Source organism: Parasteatoda tepidariorum, chromosome 1, assembly GCF_982258835.1.
Source record: "Parasteatoda tepidariorum strain Cologne lab strain chromosome 1, Ptep-v5.0, whole genome shotgun sequence".
NCBI lineage: Eukaryota > Metazoa > Arthropoda > Arachnida > Araneae > Theridiidae > Parasteatoda > Parasteatoda tepidariorum.
In genome coordinates this window covers 83379568-83404895 of record NC_141755.1, presented here as the reverse complement: position 1 = coordinate 83404895, position 25328 = coordinate 83379568, and the positions used below count along the sequence as shown (strand labels likewise).

Genomic DNA, 25328 nt, shown 5'->3' with positions numbered 1-25328 from the left:
GTGTTACACTTTCAGTATTCTTAAGTTAAAATACTTTTTTTCAATTGATAATTTCTAAAAACAATGTATTCTTTCATGCCGTTCACTATTAACAAAATGTGAACAAATGAAGTTAAAATTGCGAATTTAAAAAAAAAAATATTTTTATCAAATTTTAGAGGAAAAAGAACAATAATGAATAAGAACCAACCACAGAAGTTGGTGAGTAAAAACACCATTTAGTTTTTGCGAAAATTTAGAAAAAAAAAAGATATTTCGCTAAATTCTATTATTCAAAACCAAAAGGAAAATATCTACCAACATAAATTTTAAGTATGAGCCTCATTCTTTTATAAAATAAGTACATCTCCTTTCTGTGCAAATTAGAAAAACCTTTGATGCACTCATTTTGAAGAAAAAGTTTATAAGAATTAAGAAACGTGCCCGAGCATAATGACGAACGCATGAAGTTTCCAATGTCCCCTATCGTACTAAAATTCAAGAGCGTGATAAATCATCATTTTTTGTCACGAAAAAAAAATGATTCTCGGGATACATATTTTAGTACATAATTTATCAGATTTTTAGACAGTTTAGTTATAATTTTAATCATTGGAAAAGTAAACATAAGATATGCTTATTAACCGATATTAACTAATAATGAGGGATTTGGTTTAAAAAATTAATTTAGTTAAGTCTTCTTCAAAAATTTGCTTTTGTATTTATTTTAGCTCCTTTTTTTCTTTTTACGTACAGTTACTAAACATGTTTTTTTATACTTCTTTATATTTATTTTAAATAAAAAATTAACGGAAATAATAAAAACTTGATTTGAAATATTCATGTAAACTTTTAAATTCAATTACTGTAAAAACATTTTTATTTATTTAATTATATCTGAAAAAAATTTACGAAATATAAAGAAAGAATATTTGATTTTTTTTCCGTACAAAAATTTACAGAATTAACTTACATTATATAAAAAAACAGATAACTTTTAAAGATGCTTTGCCAAAATACATAGCTGACTATTCATATGCTGAAGCTATTTAAGCAACATAACCCACCAGGTCATCTCATACAGTGAGAAAAATTCAGATCAAACTGCTGCTGTGTATGGTAATTCCATTTCTGCGAAAAAGTACGATAATTCTGGCTAATATAACCAAAATATACGCTATTTAAAGCATTCATTGGGTAATTTTTCCGTTCATATGGTAATGGCTTACTAAAAATTCTAGTTTTCAAAATTATAGTTCGTATTATCGCCACACTTAATAAAAACACGAAACTGAAAAGTCAATTTCATTAAAGACATAGTTTTGGTGCCATGCTCGAAGATATCATGATAACATTATCTCATTTTGGCACATTTATCAAATTTTATCACTTATAATAAAAACCATATTTTATTCATAATTTTATCAAAATCATAGCCGAAGCTCCTCGGTAAATATTACCGAGTTTTTGGTGTTTCCATAGAACCAGAAACATTGTAAATTTAACCTTAATTTGACCGTACTTTTTTTCTCGGTGCCTATTAGGTACCTATCTCATATTCAATTATCTTCTTCTTCTTTAACTTAATGACCTTAATTTCATTTATTACTGCCCCTAAGTTTTGGAGTATGACTATTTTTTTACATATTTCGATGACATTAAGTGTTTTAGATTTCCGTGGTATATGCTGCCCAGCTATCTGTTAAAATTTGCTTTGCTTTCTCATTTTGCACTACATTATAAACAATTTCTATATGGTACATACTATTTTACAAAATTATAGGATCTAATGGAGGTATCTTTCGAATTTCAGATCTCTGGAACGAGTTGACATAGCAGCTTCGAGGCATGCAGCAAGGTCCAGAGATAGATCTTTAGAAAATGCTTATTATAGTCTGAGAAGACCAGACGAAGTTCCAATGCCAGATCCCTATAGGGGAGTAGGAGTAACGAGAGAGACCATATTAGATGGGTTACCTGAATCCTATAGAACTAGTATTTCAAATTTCACCAGAGGGACCAATCCTATAGGGGATAATAGGTACGCATTCATTTTCTTAGATACTAATATTAAAGGCAAGTATCAATTAGACCCTTTCATCCGATAAGTAATACGTATCAATACCGTATTTGATTTATAGGCTAGTTTCATCTTTGTTCATTTCAAGATAAAGTGCCGTGAAGTCTAATTATTGTATTATTTTCATCTTGTTTGATTTGTAGAGTCTTCAATTTTCTCAGTAAAAATAAGTCAGTAGTGTACCAGTTTTAAAATTTTAAAAAAAATTGTATGAACATGGAAATGAGGTGTTGATGAAGCTAGCAAGATTGGTCGACAATTCTAATATAGTCAATGCCTAAAACTATCAAACTGTTAAGACCTAGTATTTGTTTCTTTGCAATTAAATATTTTATGGAGTTATTTTGCATGTTATATATTTAGTTTATTTCTACATATCTGACATTTTGTAGCCAATCAGATCCTATCCTATTTATATTAAAGAATCTGTAGTTTAAGCGTATATTATTTTTCAGAAATTACGAAGTAACCTGCTGTATGTCTTAAGTTCCTAAAGAATTTTCATTATATTTTTATTAACTCTTTGAAACTTCTTAGGTTTTCTAGTGGGATAACGTCTCAAGAAATTAGAGAAATATAAGTTTTAGGAAACACTCCACTGAAATTTAAAAATGCTTCATTTTATGCTTTTACGCAATATATTGCATAATACTCGACGACTTTTTACTAAATCAATCGAGATTCATCGACCTATTTTGAAAATATTTAACAGGACGCCGCGTTTTGAAAATATTTACCATCTGTAAATTAGCAAATGAGAATGTGTGATGTATTTGTGGACAAGTAAATGACAATCAGCATGTTTTTCCGTCTAAAAAAGATGTCTTTACTTAAACTCAAAGTAGTTTTATTTAATGTTAACAAAAAATAATATAATCCATGTTACAAAATTAAAATTAACATCACACGAGAAATAAAATATTTTTCGATGTAAAAGAACAAGAATAAAAATAAAGAAAAAGAATTGTAGCAGTTTAAAATCAACTAGTCCCAATATTAAGTTCTTACAGATTCGAGAAAGTCATATTAGTAAATGTTGTTTATAAGTGTTTTAAAATGACGTTTGCAATTTTACATAAAAAAATAATCAACTTATGATCCGAAGAACGAGCGATGTCATTGCAGTAATTTAAAAGTGAGAACAACACATGAAATCGCAGCGTGTAAGCACACAGTTAACAAAGATGACATTTTCAGAACTATTAAAAACTTCATTTTAAGTGCAGAAAAAAACATAATTTTCTTTTCTTTCCAATTTCGACATTTCTGTTATTCTGTGTCTCAGCTGATTGAGAAAAAAAGCCATCTCAATTGAGAAATATCCATTAACTGCATTACGTAAGTGAAAAATATCTTTCAGTTTTTTAATAGCTCTGAATTGGCAATAGAGCAACGCACTGTAACCTTTTTTCATGTATTTGAATTTTCTAATAACTTGAGATAAAAATGAAGCAATAATCATAGAATTGATTTATTATATTGAATCTTACCAGGTTAAATTATGGTGGTGCAAGATTGGAGAACTTTCCCGGTGAGCTGCAGTCGCGTTTAACAGATTTACAGAGTCAGTATGGTAATGTAAAACGGGAACTGGATGTGACTGCCTCCAAGTTAGGCTCTAGTATGCACAGTATCAAAACTTTCTGGAGTCCAGAATTAAAGAAAGAGAGAGCTTTGAGAAAAGAGGAGGCAGCCAAACACGCTCTCGTGAATGACCAACTCAAAATGCTCCGTTCGGAGAATCAGGTGAGTGACGCTTAATAAATTATTACATTGTTACAGTATAAAACCAACTTAAAAAATTACTCGCGTAAAATTTATTAATGTTCTGAAAATATGTGTCTTACGTTGAAAATTTGGGGAATTAATTTCTTAAATTTTTATAGAATCGTTAAAACTTAAAAAATTCTTTTAGAAAAATCTGTATTTTAGACTGATATTTTCAGACAAAGTTACAACTCGAATGTAAAGTGTATAGCGCAAATTTAAAGAATGATACATTCCAAAACAATTGATGTTCAATAGACTCCATGGTGCACGCTTGTGAAAATATTTTCTAAAGTGTCCCTTTTAGCGTTAAAGCATGGGACGCGTTTTCAAACCAGAACAAAGAAAATTCATTTTTGATTGTCATATTTAAACAAAATTACAACGCAAATATAAAGCATATGGGACCAATAAATAATGACACACTTAACAGTTATTTATATCCTAAAATGTAGATTTGAAGTTGCAAATTTGTGGCACTAATTTCTAAGAGTGTCCCTTGACTTTAAAATTTAAGTCATAATATCATAAAATATTTGTTTCGATAACTAATATAATTATTTTAATGTGCTGTAAGCATTTTTAATCCCACTCAAAATAAAAATAATATTCTATCAGACAGGTAGTAGATGAAATTTGCATAGATACCGCCCCAGCCATAAAACGTATTTTGTTTTATTGTTTAAGTTCTGAAGTCTAACTTTCTTAACAGAGAAAAAAATTCTTGCAAAACTTCCGTACTGTATGGCAATGACAAAAAGAACCATAATTCTGGCAATTAAAACCAAAATACACGATATTTAAACCATTCATTTGGTAATTCTCCCGTTTATTTCGGTAACACTTTATCGGAATTTCTGTATTTTAAAATTATAGATACCACGCATATACTAAAAACAAAAAAAAAAACTGAAAAGTAAATTTAACCAAATAAACGGTTTTTTGTGTCATACTTTAAGGTATCATGGTAAAATTATCAAATTTTACCACATTAACCAAATTTTATTACATATTATAAAGCCATATTTTATTGTTAATTCTACCAAAATCATTACCAAAGCACTTCGGTAAAAATTACAGAGCTCTATGGTGTTCCCTTACAACCGGTAAATTTTACCAAATTCTGTTATTTTTGCCTATACTTTTTTCTCAGTATAACTGTCATTAAAATTCATTTTAAAATTAATACTTAAAGGTCCAATTAAAGGGCACTATAAACAAAATATATTCAGGGGTGATTGTAGTATTTAGTTTATTGCTAATTGTATTGAGTATCTAAGGAAAGTTAATTTCTTTGCCAGAAGCAAGCGACTTTAATCCAGCAGCTCGAAGAAGAACTAAGAATGTCTCATATGAGGAATCCCGAGGCAGACATACAACATTTAGAGGCTCTCTATGCCGAAAAAGAGCACATGACAAAAGAAATATACCTTCTCAGGGAAACAATTAAGGTAATTTTAAGAATATTGATCGTCATTAGTACAACATATAAGGTACTAATATTTATTGTCTTGCATAAGATACTGACAGTTTTAATCAAGGGGATGGTTAATTGCACTTTCATTAAAATGACGTCTTTTTTGTGTTTCAAGGAACTAGAAATGAGAATTGAAACTCAAAAGCAAACCTTAGCAGCTAGAGAAGAAAGTATAAAGAAATTAATGGAAATGCTTCAAAACAAAGGTGTAGGTAAGTACAAATGGAATTGAGCTTCTATATAATTTTAGTAATAGAATATGAGATTCGCTTATTGTAGGTTCATATATTTTGCGGTGCTTCTCTTAAGTATCTTAATTTTTGTTCTATACAAAAAACAAAACCAGAAATTAGTCAGTTAAATAAACCACTGATCAATTATATGTAAAGAGCATGGAATAAAAAGTAACAATCTAATATATATAATTCTCTTACGTGGCTCCCAAATTTTGGCTGTATTTCCTTTCCGCCAGTGGCAACGTTTGCTTTTTTTTGTTTACGTTACTATTTCTCTTACACGGCGAATCGACCAATGATTGCAGCTAAAAATGTCACATGCCAAATCTAACTGAGGTGGCTCAACTTACAGCGCTTTTCAAAACGGAAACGGAAATAACCAGAGAGCATCAGCTGCGGCAATATCATACTATTAAGCTAGGCAGAAGTGAATAGTTTTTGTCGATAGATCTCTATTTTAGTATTTTGTCGAAAGCGCTTTTTTTCACGAATTTATATATTACGAATTTATTTGACGATTTTTGATTTATATTACGAATTATACTATAGCACATTTCTAATAGGTTTAACGATTTACATGTCATTTATTTGAATTCAAATTTATTTTAATGACTTAGTATTTACTAAAAAGAGGTAATTTTTTTAAAAAAAAAAGTTTTTATATGGATTTGAATGATTGTTTTGAATTCTTAGAATTTTGCGCATTTGCAATGTACCTAAGTTAGTAGCGAGCGAAGCGAACTTGGTTTGCGAAGCAAACCATATAAGATTGCGCAGCAATTTTCCAGGGTTGGCGAGCGTTAGCAAGCAGGGGGAGCAGCCCACTAATATAAAATAATTCGTGCTGATTTATTAGAATTCAACTTCTCTCTTAATTTATTTAAATTAAAATTACTTTTGCTTTTACGAAATTGGAATTAAAAAAACTGTTTTCTCTTATAAAAATAAATAAATAAAAATTATTTTTCCCTTCTTATAAAAACTATAGATAGTTGGAAAAACTAATAGAAATTTAAAACTATAAAGAAAAAATAGTATTATTTTATTTTATCCTCAAATCACGTTACTTTTTAAGCTGGAAAATAAATTTTAAGATTCATCTTCCATACGTTTTGAATTTCCGAACACTATCCTAAGTAAAAAGAACTTCTATTCACCGATTATAAATTCCTTCTATTCCGGAATTCATATTTTTAACTATTCAAAACTCTTTAAATGAAACTTTTTCCCCTTTTTTTGAATAACACTATTGGTTTAATGGTACTATCTATTAAACCCGATGAAAACTGGCTATTTTTTTCTGCTTGGAAACACATTTTCTCTATTAATAATAATGATAAAGATAATAAACGATTGTAGAACGGAAACTGATAAAAATAGCATTAAAAGTTTTATTGTGAGAATGAGCCTTTAAAACAGCAACTTTAATGTATTAATGTGAACAATTTTATGGCAACATATAATGGTATGTGTTTTTCCCAGACAAAATTTTTTTTATCGTTTCCTGACAGTCGCTGGAAGATGGAAACGGCATAAAAAATCATTATACAATAATAATAATAATAATAATAATATGAATTTCGCGACACGTCCTGAAGAGTATATTTAGCTTGAATTATAAGTTCAAACCATGATAAACTACATTTTTATGATAATTAATGATAAATTTATGATAATAGTATTTTCCCAATTTTTAAAATTACTTTACTTTAGAGCATTTTTCGCTATGTTATGATGATTATTTTTTGAGAATAATTTTGAAATGCATTGCCTTTAAAATATTTTCTTCTAAATTTATTTCAAGATTTATTTGAAAATAATTGAGAAAAAAATTATAATTCGAAAACCTTGATTATCAATTCCCCTTTAAATCTAAAAATATGCATAATTTTTTTCTTCAATTAGACTAATGAATATTGCTTAACTTTATAGTATACCAAGGCTATGTTAATTTTAAAATATAAAGAAACGCTGCATTTATGTTTTAGGTAAAAAAAAAAATGCCTATTTCAATAATTTTGCATTATATGCATATTGCAACAATTTTTTAAACTTTGGAAACATGATAAATGTTAACAAAAATATCTCGCTCTGTGTATTTTTTTGAAGTACAAGTATTGAAAATAAGAAAACCCTTCGAACTGTTTCCCATTTTTAGCATTATTTGCGTTTTTTTCCTTTAACCTTACACGGATTTTAACTTGAATAAAAAGAACCTTTATCAGGTGATACATATTGTATCAATTAGGTTAAGTAAGTAAATTTAAAATAAAATTTATTTCAATATTTTCCTTTAGAAAAACAAAGTTTAAAATATATGTTTCTTATACATTAAAGATACAGAAAATGGCTTTAAAAGCCAATGCTTTTGAACTAATTATTTAGATGCAAAATGTTATTTGATTTTCTTATATCTTTCATGATTTGTTTTGATGTTTATGTTAAATAAATTATTCATAACATTTTCATTTGATACAACTGAAAAGTGCTTTAAGCCCATGCATAAAAGAAGAAATGTAAAACAATATTTATAAAAGAAACAAGCCTTTTTTCCCCTCAGATTCATATTATTTGGGACATTAACAAGAAATGAAAATAGGTCATCTAGTACGTAATATCAAAGTGAAATTGAAATAAGAAACAAGTGATGCAGAAATAAATAACATGAAAATAAAATGAATTTTTTATACCATTTTTGGCACGATTTCAAAAACTGGAGTTGAATACTCTGATGATGTGAGAGTTACTCTTTTGAGAGAGTTTTTACAGGTCCATAAAATTCACGATGTGCTGCTGACGTGATCCCTAATTACTACTATTTACATGTACCGTAAAAGTGCAAAATAACTAAAATAAAAAATTAAAAAAATTCAATTTTATCCTACAGTTTAAAATAATGCTTGGGTGTCAAACTTTCTCTAAAATAACAAGTTGATTTCAGTATAAAATTATTGAAGGGAACATTTTATTTATAAAGAATGAAGAAAAAATGGCTATCGAGTTTTATTTTTCAAAAAAATGTTTTCGTTTTGATAAATTTCAAGTTAGTAAAAAATCTAATGAACTACTAAAGAATTCACTATTAAGGTATTTTTTAGATAAGGAGCAATACATTACAGAAGGGTAACATTAAGAAACTGAACTGTTAAATGATGAAAATACATGCATATCCCTTAAACTTTTTGCTTACAACTAATGTAAAACATCACAATAAAAAGACTATATTATTCTATTCTAATTAAAAAAATTTGATTCTAGACTAAAATGGTATAAGTGAAGATAGTACAAATATATTTAACAAATCAACAGCATTCGTGTCGAATTTCAGCTGCAAACATTAAAAAAAATTCATGAATTTAAAACAAAAATTTTCTGAAGTGGTAAAATTTTTTTTTTTTATTTTATTTTATTTTTGAAATTAAATAATATTTAATTTATATTATTTTAATTAGAATTTCAACATACTTCAAAATTCAATCTCTTGCTGAAGTTAAGCGTTTTAATCTAAATACTAAAGTGAACAAAGAACATAGCACTTACACACACAATTTACTTATCAATTTATGATTGAGATTGAGTATTTAAAATTGAGAATCTTGACCACTAAAATAACCTTTCACTGACAGAGAAACACATGTGTTTAATTAAGCATGCGTACAAAATAACACTATGTGGGGCACATTTTCAATGCTTTTATGTTCGAAAATATGATATTTAATTAAATTACTAATTTATTTGATTAATAGTTTAGTAAGTACTGATAATATGTAATTAAAAAGCATCAAATACTTACAAATACACTTTTTGATTTCAATTTCTTTTTAGAAAAACTTAATATCTTTTTACCAAAGAAAAGGAAAAAATAATGTTCCGAGATTTCTAATACTAATGAAATATTGACACTAAGTTTTAAATGCTTGCATATGATTTCACAGAAAAAATCACGTGGAATTCAGTAAAATGCTCACATACGATTATTTAAATCTGATTACGATTATTATCAATTTTTTTTGTGTTTTAACAGCTAATCATTAACACTTAATGAATGCAATTCAGATTGTTTAAAAGTGAAGAAAAAGTCTTAGTTTAAAAAATAATAATAAAATAGGAATGATTGTTGTAATCGTTTGCACTTAAATTCATCGCAAATATATGAAATGGGATTCAGTAAAACACATGATCATTTCATGCTAAATATTCTTTCTTTAAACTTTTGTAGTTAAGATTTAAGTCTTGAATAATATAATTCTGATTAAAAGTTTTGAGAAAATCTTAATTAAGCGAATAATAATAAAATATATGAATCGAAATTTTGTATTAAGACAATTCACAATCCGATATAAAAAGTAGTTCTTATAAATTCGTCCCTGAAGAACGATTCCGAAATACCATGATTTGAAGAATTGTAAATAAATAAATAAAATAAAATAAATTAAAATAAATAAATAGAACAATAAGAGCAATATTTTGATACTTTCAAAAGGCTACTTTGGAATCAAGTTTTAAGTATCATTTTGAGCTCAGAATTACTCTACAATAATAGCAATTTATAAGAAATGAATATCGATTTTTTGTTTACTTAGTTATTGGGAGAAAAATTACTATTTTAAAATATTTGTTAGCCAATTATTGAGCCAAATTAAAAAATTAATTATTAAGTCAAATTAAAAAATTAAAGCAAAATCTGTAACATTTAAAAAGTTAGTACAGCTTTTCGGTATGCTATTAAGAAAATGTATGATTTTAATGCCTTCCACCCATTTTTAAATGGTTTAATAAATGAAAACTGTCTCGAAAGAATGAAACAATAAAACAAATTTAAGTGCAAAATGTAAATTATACTTGTCAATTTAAAGTATTTTTCAAAGTACTTTTGACATGAAAAAAAACAACATAGTTTAAGTGCCTTACACTTGTGGTAAAGCTGGGTTTTAAAACGAACAAACAGCTAAAAAGTTATTAAACGTTCTTAAAATCACACGTTTGGCGAAAATTTTTCTATTTAGGAAAATTTTTTTTAAAATCAATGAATAGTTTTCAATTGTTTAAAATTTGTATGACCCCAAACAATGCAGCCCTGGAATTACTTTTTCAATATTTTTTAAAATTATATTTTGTAACGGTCGTTGAACACCGACTCAATTTTTGGGTTTGCGACTACTAATGTTCAACTACGTAAAAATGTAATTGTACGTAAAAATGTTAAAATGTAAACCCAATCCAGAAGACAAGGGAGCTCCTGGGATTAAGTATTGGGAAAAAATTTGCCTTCGTGGAGGACTTTTTGATGGAAGTAAACCGCAGTTGTGTTACATGGAGAGGAAGACTACGAGAACCTCTCCCGGTCCCATGTTTTCTGAATTGGGTTCAAAAGTACAAGCCTACGGAGTTGAGCAATAATAGTCGTAAACCCATAATATTGGATCGGCTGTTCAACGACGGTTATAAAATAAAATAAAATAAAACTCACAGCAGTTATGGAAATTCGCAAAAACACAAATGAGATAAAATAAGTTTGCCTTGTTAGAGAAAAAAGCGTTGTCTTATATAAAGACAGATTGCTTTTTAGATTATATGAAATTACAAAGCTAGAGAAATTGATATTTTGTATTTCTACAATTGTACTTGATTCTTATAAGCATAATTCTCTGTTTAAAATGTTTTTCTTATAAGTTAATCATTATTGTTCGAACATATATATTTATTATTTTTACTTAGGAAACAAAATGATGGAAGAAGAAAGGAAAGAAATAGAACGTTTGAGAACGAAATTATTTGAGAGTGAAACAAGAGCAAAACATTTGGAAAACATATTGGAAGCTAAAGACAAAGATCTCGGAAGACTAAGAGAGGTTTACTACGATTGTTCATTTATTATTTATTAGTTTTTGTACATGTAGATAATATTTTATTTTACATTTTTAAATTTAATTAAGATATTTTTTTAATGGTGACTCAAATGTTTGTTCTTTATGCTACGTAAACACGCAACATTAAATTAAAATGATCATGTATTTCTTTGTTATTTTAAATATTCATGCAATATTTTTTAATTTATTTCTTAATAATTACTTACAAAAATGACATTTTAACAATTATTTGCGATAACGATTTTCAATATTATTTACGAAAACAAATTTCAATAATTATTTATGATAATTCATGATAATTATAACTGTATGATTTCTATTAGGCAATGAAGAAATTTCTATTCAAACACATATACAGAAAATTATTAATGTTCATAATTGCAAATCATTTAATAATTATTTTGAATTATGAGAAAGAAAGCATCCGTTTAACATCCTGTTGTGAACCAGGGAAGTTAAGGCCTCACAATTTTGTGATCGTTGTGGCAGTGAGGTCAGTATTGCGCTCCAGCTGCTTTTGCTTGCCTAAAAAAACTGGTACACATCGGTCGATCTTAAAGTCGACGCTGAGTATCGAACCTCAATCCATCTTACAGACAGCTCAGTGTTTTTAACAGCTAAGCAATCGTGACTCGTTCGTTTTGATAGGAATCTAAAATTCGATTTTAAGTAGCTATAAGATATGTTTTTACCACTAATTAATTAATATATTAATGGCTTACTTTTTGAACTATTAAATTTAATGCTATTACGTGAAGAAATAGCTTATCATTAGATCAAAAAATTTTCAGATAATCCATTTTTCATTTCGCACAATTTCCGAAATAATTTTAAGAATTAGTGACCCCAGTTTCCTTTTTTCAACAAATGCATTATACGCGTACAGAAATTAAGTTTTCTACAAATATTCAAAATTAATGATTTTTTTTAGTAATTTTTATTTAAAATTTAATCAATGAAACTTATTAAGGTTAATAAATTATGTAGACCTTATATTTTGATGTTCTATCCACAAAATTAGATTTTTGCAATATCAAGAAGAAAAATGTTAAGTTTGTTTAATTTTTATAAAATAACTAATAGATAATATTTTACTCAAACACAAATGTGAGAATTCTTAAATATTTGAGTTTTGCTTGCTAGTTTTTCACATTTTGCATTTAATTCTAAGCTTTCACAAATCTGTCAATTTGCACTTGCTGAATCTGATTGGAAAATTTGCACTTACGATTTTTTAAAATAATTTTCAAATTTGTTTCAATACATGAAATATTAAAATGCAAAATAATATTAAAAAATTTTAAGATTCGGTACCAATCGTTTATTACTTCGTCAATATCAGTTTCAACTTATCCTTTCACTTTCGTATTTTTCAAAAAATTTTTACATTATTTTGAATTTTAGAACAATGTTATATTAGAATATTATATCTTATTATATTCTTTAGTTTATTGTTTTCTGAAAAAAACTTGTAATTGTTGATTTATATTGCCTTTACAAATAAAAAAAAATCAAAATTGAAAAATAAACATACCTTTTATCAGAGAGAAAACTACGTTTTCTTCTTTTATTTTCTACAAAAAGGAAATGTATCCAAGTTTAATGTTTGTCATATTATTTACTCAAGAAGTAGAATCACAGGAAGGACCACATAAGAAGAAATTTCATACTTTTTAGTAGAGTTATATTTTGTCTAAATTTTGTGTTAGCCAACTTTTATTACTTCAAATCTTTTTTTTTCTTCCTTCCCATTCTTTTCTCTCTTTTCCTTTTTTCTTTTTCTTTTGAATTTCACGATTGACAGACGATTTGAAAAACCTAAAGTAAAACTGAAGCAGGTGTATGGTTAGCTGCTTTCTGCTTAGGAAACTAAATATTTTCCCTCCCCAAAATTCTATAATTGCTATAAAGTTTGTCCGTCGATTGCACTGCTGATTAGAATGATGTGTTTTGGACCATCCTAATTCCTATCCCACGTTGTAGTAGCTGTTTCTGAAACATCATTTTATAATTTTTCTCTACAATCAGCACCCTCTATCGACGAAATTTTTAACTTATTTTGAAATTTTTTTGAGAACAAAATGACTGGTTTTCTTAGAATGCAGCAAAAACCATATATGTCTATTCCCTTCCGTTTATCTGTAACTGGTTTTTCAAATGGTCGATCTTTTGGAGACACTCGGTAAGTAATATTAACGGAGACAGTATTTTAAATAGGTAGATGAGCTACGAATAGAACTGAATAAAAGGGACCAAGAAATTTTAGCCATGAGTGCAAAGATGAAAACTTTGGAAGAACAACATCAAGATTACCAACGCCACATTGCTGTACTGAAGGAATCTTTGTGCGCTAAAGAAGAACACTACAGCATGCTTCAAGCAGATGTACGGCTTCATTTTTCTCTTTAAATAAACCACCAATATGATTAGTGGATAAGAAATCACTGATTTGCAATTATTCCATGCACATTGTTTAAAAAAATAACTCATATTAAATTAATTCGTTTCTCTAACTGAATTATGAGCATAATTAAGTTTATGCAAAATCTGCGAGAGAATTATTTAAATGAGTTGTTAAATTTTTGCACAAATATGTTGATTTTTTCTGTACTGTTACTAATGATACAATCATCATCATTTAACATAAATTATAGTTTGTTATTTGTAACATAACTAGTCATTTGCTTGTTAATTATGTATGCTTTTAAAAATCTTTCTCTTTTCGTATCAGTGTATTACCTCTTTTCGGTTGGGCATCTACGCTTAGCCGACATGTCGGTCAAGTTTCCGAGCGATTAGATTTCCTGCAACGTTAATGCCTGCGGGTTCGAATCCTGCTCATGGCATGGATTTTTCTCCCTGTGCGTTGTCTTCTGTTGTATGTAATGTGCGAATGTGGCCCACCCTATGAACGGGTATCTGTGGCAGTAGGGAGCGGATAATGTTGCTCGCCTTCGAGACTTTGGTCATAAGGTGCTCCCAGGTAACGCAAAACGAGCAACACTTCTGCCACCTTCCATAGCGAAGAACGATAAGTTCAGTACCAGCCGTTTAAAAAAAGGGGGGAAAGAGCTTAGCTACTACCGCAAATAATAAACTGATCTTATAGTTTTGAACAACATTGATAACTTAAGCTGATAGACTTTGAAAAAATATATAATTCAAAATATTATTGTTCAAATAGTAAGAACATTTTCTTTTTTAACTCTAGATTGCCCTAGGAAGTCATTTTGACTGCTTCCTAGCTGCTTCTTCATTTTCAAAGAATGTACAAATAATAATGCATAAAAAAAAAATTTTCCAAGCGAAGTAAATTTTTTTATTGTTAATATTTACTAATAACGTTATATATAACTGTAAATAACATAAAAAATATAAAAAAATTAATTAAGCAAATTTATTTACACATTAGTTATTCCTGCACAATGCAGTCCTTTTGATTGCTTTTGGGCGGTATAGATATATGCTAAGTTTCAGTCTTTCTAGTGTTAAAACAAAATTTTTTTCTTCGTTATCTTGCATACTACGTTCCCCCAATAGAAATATAATTCCAATCAGCACATCAGCACAATGTACAACTCAGTTTAAGCTTAACTTGATTCCTAATTTTAAAGAAATAATAACAGTAAACCTAATGAGATAATTAGTAATTTCAGGTTTTTATTATGATTTAATTTTTGAATGCCATTTAAATAAATCTCGTTAGTATAATTGTCATTACCTACTTTAAAAACAGGATTAAAAATATCGTATTAAATTGGAAGTTGAGTTACAAAATATATTTTTGTCTTCATTAACGCATATCTTTAAAGAATTAACATCTAAGCATTTTATGGAACTTAAATAAAATAAATACCCAAATAATTACAACAAACTTTATACATTCAAATAAGAATCCCATCGCCTAATTGGTAGTTAAAGTTTTTTACCGTAGCGTGGTGTTGAATTCAATAGGGTGAAAGTACTGCTATTTTGCCGATTTTTGAAAAAAAAAAAATTCCTTTTTTTCATATGATCTAGCATTTAAGTAGAAATTTCTTATGTATTTCTTATGTATGTTTTATTTCCTTATGGTTGAAAGTTATTTCTTGATTGTTCTAATAATTTCCATTAGTTATTATTATTACTATCACAGCATTTTTATACAGCTAACGTTAAAAATATAAGGAAATATAGTATATAGTTAATCAAGAAAAGCTTGTCATAAGAGTATGCAACGTTACAAAAGGAAAATTTTAAGCAATATGTAATAAATTCTAGAGTAAGTATTTACATGTTCAAATTTTTCATTTTACTGACCATTTTATACTCTTAAACTGGAAAATCTAAATCTTATCTATTAAGTTTAATCTCTTATTGAGTATCTAAAATACAGTCGTCTCTCTTTACTACGACTCTCATTACAACGAACAACCGATGCATTAAGTACCGTTCGCTATTTCATAGACACAATGTTATTTTAATGCCCATTAGAGCTTCCACACCGAATCATTCATTACAATATAGTGACCGATAATTAGTCACTTGATTTAGAAAAAATTCAAAGAAATTACTTAAACTATTATTTGCTTTGAGCACTACGAAATAAATGTAAAACACTTTGACTACCTTTTGAATGAAGGAAAAGTAACGTTATCCTCTAAATTCTCATTCTCAGTCCTTCGTGATTGTAATTTATGGTCCTTTCTAACCTGTATAACTTTCTTTCGAAAAGATGCAATAAAATTATCAATCATACTTTTCTTGTTTGAAAATTGTATTAATCCTTTTTGTGAAACGTCAGTGATTCCCAAGTACGGTTTAATTTCGAGTTGAAACATGTGATCTTAGTAATTATCTTGACGAGCGTTATTTATCAAGAACGGTAATCCCGCATAAGCATGTTATTTTTAATGCATTTTTCACCTATGAAGTATTATTTAAAAAAATACTTTTACGTTTATATTAATAACAAAATGAAGTTTCGATATTACTAATTTTTCTGCTAATTACCAAATTCTTATTAAAGTAAAGCATTGCATTGTCAAAATTTGTCAAGTATTTTTTTTTTAGCAATGAGTAAATATTTACGATATTTTTGTGCACTCACATATTACCATAAATATTTTATGGTAATCTGTCTGTACTATTCACAAAATGTTCGAACTCACAAAACATTTTTTATTTTTCAAAAAAGTCTGAAATTAATTTGTAAATGCAAAACAGTAAGTCTTTCATGCATTAGAAAATAGGAAAATTCTATTGAGTTCAAAGACTATTTAACAATAAACCAAATCAATCATAATCAAATTTGAATTAAAATACGTTGTCATGACACGTCAATCTTGAAAATCAAACAAAATATATTGATTGATAATAGTCGCAAAAGTCATCGTAAAAATATTGAAATCGATATAATTATGTTAATTTAAACTAAATACAAAATACAATATTTGGCCAAAGAAAAAATGTTGATGTCATCTTGACATCATGATATCCTCTTGACATGAGTTCCTCTAGAGATGAGTGGCTTGTTTCTAATTTACTTTTCTAACAATACAAAAAAAAGTTTTTTTTGACTTTGTTATTCATTACTATATGCAACAGGATGCGATCCAAAAATTAAAACAAAACTTATATTCAGATTTTATTTGATTTTGCTTAGATTTTCCACGATTATTAATTATTGTCGATATTTCTAAAAAAATGCATTTATTTAAACTTTTTTACTAATAAAAATTCTTACTGTAAATGAAAAACACAAATAATTGATAAATTATCTTACTTAAACTATCCAATTTCAGAATTTATACCTTTTGAATGGCTTTAACCGTTTCCAGGTGAAATATTAAAAACTTAAATATCACAAATATTTTCAAAAGCAATATAAATTTAATAATGTATTTTTCGAGTTTTGGAGCCTATAATTTGATACTAATTCAGCTAGAACACTTTGTTAGTTTCTAATGCTGTCATTTGATTCTGGTTTCGCTATTTAAAGTTTCTAATCAAGTGGATATGATTGTTAACATGAATGGTTTAAAAATGGTCTTATTTAATAAAAAATCTTAGTTATAAGTTTGTTGATTTAATAAAATGAAATTGTTTTAAAAAATCTTACAAATATCTAGTTATTTTAAAATATTAAAAGAGCTTATAGATAATAATTAAGGATTACAAATCATTGTTAAAATAATTTCTTTAAAATAATCATTCTTCAAAATTGTTACATGAAATTCGTTAAATTTGTATGGAATTTTATTGCATTAACTTATTCTTTTAACAGGTTGAAGAAATGAGATCACGGCTAGAAGAAAAGAATAAAATGATTGAAAAGAAAACTCAGCAAACAATGTCAGCCTCACAAGAGAGAAGTCGTCTTTCTCAGGAAATGCAAGAACTTAGAGATCATATGGATATTAAAGACAGAAAAATTAATGTTCTACAAAGAAAGGTGGTTTATATATATGTATAGATATACATCAATCTTAAAATATTTATAAAGTTTATAAAAAGAAATTTTCTATCGAATTAGTACAGCCTAAATCGTTTCAAAATGTTAAATTAAAAAATTCTCTGAAATAAATTTTTCAAATACTTTAAAATTTTAGAATGTTAATTTATTCTATAGTTATTAAATGAAACAAGACTAGTAATATAATTTATGATCAATTAATATTATGCGTAATTTATAATAAGGGTTTTTAACGTTTACAGCAGAAGTACTAGCATTTGTCAGTACCTTTTCTCTTATTTTATCAGTAAAAACCAAGTTAGAACGTAAAATATTGACAGTACAAATCCATTGAATTTTATTGTACTTGGCGCAAATAAAAAAAAAAGATACCACCTGGATAAACTGCTTTCTGATGATCGAATTTTAACGCGATAAGTATCTATCTTAATTGTTCCGGAGGGTAACCTTAAATGTGCTAATTAATTAATGATAGTCATAAATTAAGTAAGGAAATTGGGTACAAAAATGTACTTTTCTTTATAAACGTACATGTTTTTATATATTTGAATTCTTAAAAATCTAAAAACGGAGATAGACAAAATTTCGAAAAAATTAAATCATGAATTGGAATGCTAGGAATACCTCAAGGTTTCTAGTCAGCGAGCATTTTTTGTGCTGATTTCTACTTACAGATCTTAAAGATTTTGACTCTTCTCTCTTTTGACTGCACTATAAGGCAACGATTTCCAAATTGCGGTTAGCCAATGTTCTGAAGGTCAAAAATTCAAATATGTAAAAAAAAATGTGTTTATTCGGAGAAAGCACGTTTTTGTGTCTGAGTTTGTAACTTAATTAACAACTAGCACTAATTTATTTGAAATCACTTCTTGGAACCATTTAGATTGACACGTGAAAATCTGATCAGTAGAAATAAAGTTATTTAAGAGGATATCTTTTTTTCGCGAACTGTACTGTGTATCACAATTTTAAATTCTAATAGATAAATTCAATATTACAAGTATATTTTATTTCTTCGTTGCAATAAAATAAATGTAAAAAGAACAAAGCTTTTATGATATATAAACTTTTAAGTTGAAAAATGAAATCTTATAAAAAAAATAATGCAACCGAAATTCCAACAAGTCCATGACTTAATGGCTTACTAACTGAGAATTGTTTGTGGTAATTGATGTCTTTAACCACATAAAAATATTTCAGCATCAAAATCAATTTCAAAAGCTTCGGCTGTCTTACTATTTTGGAAAAAGATCTCCCATATATAAAAATTGCGCGTATTATTTACTTTGGTGAACAAGATTATTTTATTTTGGACAAACTTTAAATTTTATCATTTTTATGCAAAATGTAATAATTCAAATAATTTAAAAATTTCGTAAACAATACATTATAAGTTAAATTTATTGTATTAATAAGAAAATTGTAAGCATACTGTCTTTCACTTCCTTAAAACTCCTCTGTTAATGTAAGAAAAATTTGCCCAAGGTACAACATCATGTTACACAATGGACCCCAATATATTGCTAATAATTTAAGAAATTATTGTAAAGCTTTTTTTGTTATTTTGGGCTCTCAATAGTTGACTAAGAAGCAAGGCCCAAGAACAACAACCTTTTTGAGTTATGTGTAACAGTTACGCCATACGCAAAATTTTGAAAATGTAAATTTTTTTCTTCCTTATACTTGGAAATTTTCTGTCAGCCAAACGCAGAAATTTATCATGCTCATGTTACTGCTAAAATGGAATAATGCCCGTAAAAGTAATTGATCTGAAAATTGGTTTTACTTAAAGGGTGTAAAAAATCACTTTTGCATTTGAAAACGCGTTTTTAAGAACATTAACTAGAGAATTTAGCCTTGCCTTCAAGAAAAGAGCAGTGGTCTGGATCCATTATTATAAATTCAAGGTTAATATTTCGTTTCCACGTAATGTTAAAAGTGTTTTTTAACGTGTTTTTAAACGTATCAAACAATCATTGTTTCGAATATTTTTTTTAAAAGCAATACACATAATTAATCCGTCAAAATAATCAATTTCTTTAAATTAATTAATTTTAATTTTTTAAAATTAATCCACAAATCATCTGCAGGAGAATTTTTAGGGCGTTCTGTGTATTTATAATTAAAATTTCAATCTGGATGTAAGAGAAATAGTTTAAATGTAACAGTTGAAGATAATTTAAAATATGCATTTTTAATTTTCTTAATACTTTATCTTATGTTGTATTATAATCATAATAATATTTTAATAAAAAAAAGATATTTTTTACTAAACTGAAACACATTTTTTTAAAGTGTCACAGATTTTAAATTCATCTTTATTAAAATTCTATCAAGCGCTTATGTTGAATTACATTAATTTGTTTTTCATAAAGCAATGGAAAAGAAACAGACTTTGCCTTTTGAAATATCTAAGAAATGTTTGCTTCACACCATTCCTATTCTCTTATTCAGTAAAGGAAAATGAAAAATTATTAAATATTAAGTTTACAGTTTACAATATAAATGTAATCTATTTTTTAATCTTATAATCTTTCTTTAACTTGTAATTTATTTTAAGCATGCCACGTGAAAGAATGAGATTATTTCAGAGTATTAAAAATGATCGTAGAATTTTAATTACTTTCTTAAAATGTTAAAAATATTTTTTAAATGTTAGCAACTTTTTTTAAATTTTTAACATTTTTAATCGAACATCAATTTTTGCAAATCTCCATATGTTTGCTGAAATACAATGATTGAATTATTGTAAAAACCAATTTCAGATTGAAAATTTGGAAGATCTTCTCAAAGAAAAGGACAACCAGGTAGATATGGCTCGTGCTCGTCTAACTGCCATGCAAGCACACCACTCTTCCTCAGAAGGAGCTTTGTCCAGTCTAGAGGAAGCCATCACTGATAAAGACAAGCAAATTCAGCAGCTTAGAGAGCAACGAGACAGAGCCGAACAGGAACGCAATGAAGATCGAGAATTGCATGAGAGGGAAATAGCAGAATTCAAAATGAAAATGCATGGTTTGGAGAGTGAAATGGAAAAGTTGCAAGTCCGTTTGGAAAAAGCCGCAGCAGAGAAAGATAGAGTAGAAGCAAAACTGGAAAATTCTCAGTCTGAGTTGGGCCAAGCTCGTGCAGAATTAGAAAAAATTCTAAACGAGCAAAATAAGTATCAGAATGAATGGGATCGCCAGAGAAGTGAAACGTCTTGGCATTCCATGGAGAACGACAGACTGCGAGAACAAATGGAACGAATGAAGCTGGAACTCGAAAAATCTCAAAATTCCATAGGGAAATCCCATTTGTACCAGTCAGATGAAGTTGGAAGAGTTCAGGAGCGATTAGAAAGGACACAATCAGAACTTAGAAGAGCCCAAGCAGAATTAAGAATGAACCAAGCAGAACAGGAAAGATCTAGAGGAGAAGTGGAACAAATTCAAGAAAAACTAGAGAGATCCCAAGGAGAAATTTATAGATTGAAGGCAAAACTAGAAAATGCCCAAGTCGAAAAAGAAAGCCTCCAAGAAGAGTACGATCGTGTGCAAGCTGCCGTTTCGCGTTGCCATTCAGAGCGAGACGCTGCTCTTACTGAAGCTGAAAAGTTGAAGACAGAGTTAGAGCGAGTCCAGACGAATCTGAGCAAAGCTCAGCTGCAGCACGAGAAGACACAAGCTCTCTTGGATAAGGCGCAGTTGGATGCAGATCGCATTCAAGAAAAATTGGACAAGTCCAATGCCGAAGTCCGTCGATTACAGTCAGAGAGAGAACGCGCCCAATGCGAGATAGAAGGTCTTCAAATGCAGCTGAATCAGGTTCAGAATCAGTTTCAGCGACTCCAAAAGGACAAGGAAACTTACCATATTGAAACGGAAAAAACTCGAGAAAAGTTCGAACGATCTCAGAGTCAGATGAGTCGCCTCCAAAAAGAAAAAGAAGTCTTCCAATCTGAGCTAGAAAAATTACAAGAGAAAATCGATGTGCTTCAAGCTCAGTTAAACAAGGCACAGAAAGAAAAAGATAACTCTCAGGCTGAGTTTGAAGTTATTCGTGAGCGTTTAGAGAAGTCTCAAAACCAATTGGAAAAATATCATGTTGATTACGATACGTCGCAGGCAGAATTGCGAGTTCTACGCGAAAAGCAAGAAAAGATGCAAATGCAACTTCAGAAATCAGCAGAAGATAGAGAAATGTCTCGAGCTGAATATGAAAAACTCGTCGAGAAGCTTGAACGATCACAAAGCGAACAGTATAAACTTCAGTCTAAGTATGAACAAGTGCAGGCTGAGCTAGATAGAGTCACACTTGAGGTTGAAAAGGCTCACCTCATTGCAAATAAAACTAAAGACGATGCACGCAAATCTATAGATGAATTTGAAACATTGAAAGATATGTATGCCAGAAATTATTCGCAGCTAACAAAAACGAAAGAATCGGAAGAAAAAATGAGGGTTGAGAACGACAGATGTCAAATGGAGTTAGAAGTTATGAGGGACAGGCACGAAAAAGCTCAGATAGAATTGAGACGATTACAGTCTGAAAGAGATACACTACAGTCTGATGTGGATCATATGACTATTGAATTAGAAAGAGTGCAAAGTCATGTAGGTAAAACTCAGACTAGTCATGAAAAATCGCAAGAAGAGCTGGCTCGATTACAAGTTGAGGTTGAAAAAGTTTATGAAAAATTAGACAAATCTCAAACTGAGTTGAGACGTGCTCAGACGGAAAAAGATCGAATCCAATCAGAGAAAGAAAATGTACAATCGGAATTAGACAGGTATCAGTCACAGATGACGAAGTACCATTCAACACAAGAAAAATCCCAAGTAGAGTTTGAAAGATTGCGTATCGATTTAGAAAAATTCAGAGATAAATATGAAAAATCTATTGTAGAGATAGAAAAATTAACTCAACAGAAAGAAAGCTTGGCCGCCGAAGTACAGAAAATACATATAGATTTGGAAAAAACCAGGATGGAGAAGGGAGTAACAATAACGGAGCGTGAACGTGAGAAACATAGTGCTGAGGTTGAAAGATTGCACATTGAAGTTGAGAAAGCCAAAGATAAATACGAAACAGCTATGACAGAGTTGAAAAGATTGCAAGAAATTAAGTCAAAACAACCAGATATGGAGTTGCTTCGTAGAGAAGCTGAAGCAGCTCAAGCTCGTATTGAAAAAGTATCAGCTGTTGAAGAAAAAACTAAACAGGAACTAGATAGAGAAGCCAAGGATGTTGAACGAATGAGAGACCGACTTGAAAGAGTTCAAGTAGAATTGCTAAAGACGCGTGATGAGAGAGATGCTTTGCAGAAAGAAGTAGCAAGCTTGAAAGTAAACCTTGAGGAACTGGTGACGAAAATGGACACTCAAGTGTTCTCACAAAAGGAGATCGATTTCCACGCTAGTGAAGCAGCTCGTCTGAAGCAGCTGTTGAGCAAATCGGAAGCCGAAGTGCAACGAACATTGTCCGAAAACAGCCGCTTACAGATGGAAGTGGAGCGACTTAAACAAGACATGGAAGATTCAGAAGGTTACGCTACAAAGATGCGTGAAAGTCAAGAAAAACTACAAGCAGAATATGACAGAATGCGAACTGAAGTAAAGAAAATGCAGGACAAACTAGATCAATCTCAAAAGGAACTTCGAAAATTATCAGACGAAAAGGATGCGTTACAACGCCAAGTGAAAGAGTACGAAACGGAGCTCGAACGCACAAAAACATCTGTTGGCCAGACAGTCGAAATCCAAGAGGCTTCCAAATCAGAAATGGAGAAATATCGCTCAGAAATCGAAAAACACCGCAAGGATATTGCAAACCTTCAGAACGAGCTTCAAAGACTGGAAGGTCAATTACAGGAAACTGTTAATGAAAATCAAGATCTTCGCACGGAATTGGAACGATCTCTTGACGCTTTAGCAACTATACATAAACAATTAGAAGATACAAATGCTGACTTAGCAAAGGCAAGAGAGCAAAATAAACAACTTAAGTCCGAACAGTTAAAATCTCAGAAGCTCTCCAGTAAAGCAACTGCTGGCGAACGAGAGATTGAAACTTTGAGAAATGATATGGAAAAGCAAAAATCTGAGACGCAGCGATTGCAGCAAGAAAATCAACAGTTAAAAAAACAACTCGAGAAAGCGCAGGAAGAGGTAAAGAGCTTTGCCGTAGAGAGAGAACGATTCCAAGCTCAGTTAGAGATGCTTGTTCAAGAATTGGAAAAAAGAGAAGTAAGTAAAGAAAATCCTATACTACTTTTAACTACTTTTATCATATTTAAAACTTATCATATAATCTAAAATCTAAGTTGAAAAATGACTGTGAAATTTTCGTTTAATATTTCATATTAGTCCTGAATGAACTTAACTGAAATCATCTGTTTTAAAAGTTTTCCTTATAAAGCATGTGCTAAATATGCTTCTCGAAAATTCCTATTAAATCATTGGCTTAAGTTAAAGAGCGTGTGTGAAATCCTTAGGTAGGGTAATAATTAGCCGCCAGACCTGTCCCTAAGGAGAAATATGCCCCACATAAGTTTCAGTTTATTTACTTTTAGGTTAACATAAACTTTTGGACTGTTGTGTATTCGTAGTGCAACGGAGAGGTTGCCCGCCTTCTATGAGTGAGCTTCGGGGGTTCATATCACATCTGAGACATTTAAATTTTATCCTTCGGTTATTTTTCGAAAAAAGTTGATAACTATTAGTATGTTTAATTCAATTTCTATCTTATTATTTTTTTAATTTAAATTGATTTTTTTTAAAATTTAAATTTTCATAAACAAAAAAAAATTAATGGTATTTTTTAATTAAATACATGGGTTTTTTTAAAGAAGAAAAGCTTGTAATTTAAAATTTGAATTAAAGTTTAATAATTTTTTAATTTTGCAAAATTAAGCATTTTTGAAAAATTTACGAAATTAAGTTAAATTTGATTAAAAAAGTTAGTGATTTTTTTTAATAATCTCTACAATTTATTTTTTAAAAAAAGATCTATACATTACATATATCTAAAAAAATTTTTGCCTTTAAAAAAGTTTTTTTTAAAATTTATTCAATTAAAAAGCAATAACTTATGAATTGCATAAAACATATTAAATAATTCTGAACTTTTTTAGAAAACAAAATTAAGAGATAAAATTTTAAATTCTATAGTTCGAGTGGGGATTTGAACCCGGCCCTAACCGTTACACAAGGAATATGAATCAGCTTGAAAGTGTTTTTAGTTTAAATGTAAATTAACTGAAACTTAATGGGGCATATTTTACCCTGGGGGCAGATCTGAGGTCTAATTTGTACCCTATTCAAGATTTTCAAACATACTCTTTAATTTAAGCAATGAGCTTGTTTTAATAAGTTTTTTCGAGAGGCGTACTTCTTGTAATTTTCTATTTCAATACACTCAAAAGAAGCGTTAGTAAAAAAGAAACAGTTTCTAATTTTAGAATAAGTTAATCATTTTTAAACGT

At 28.9% G+C, this 25328-nt stretch overlaps 1 protein-coding gene across 2 annotated transcripts in view; it reads left to right on the top strand.

Moving 5' to 3' along the window:
- LOC107455932 (ELKS/RAB6-interacting/CAST family member bruchpilot) overlaps positions 1-25328 on the top strand; it is an 88284-nt gene that overhangs the window by 52890 nt on the left and 10066 nt on the right. The window contains exons 2-9 of one of the 2 annotated variants that reach the window (XM_087167823.1): positions 1793-2020; positions 3553-3805; positions 5131-5277; positions 5419-5515; positions 11258-11391; positions 13627-13794; positions 17675-17842; positions 20629-24090. In XM_087167823.1, the coding sequence (XP_087023949.1) occupies positions 1793-2020; positions 3553-3805; positions 5131-5277; positions 5419-5515; positions 11258-11391; positions 13627-13794; positions 17675-17842; positions 20629-24090 (4657 nt within the window). Of the gene's footprint in view, positions 1-1792; positions 2021-3552; positions 3806-5127; positions 5278-5418; positions 5516-11257; positions 11392-13626; positions 13795-17674; positions 17843-20628; positions 24091-25328 lie in introns of both variants that reach the window. The other variant, XM_087167822.1, reaches the window with a different exon arrangement.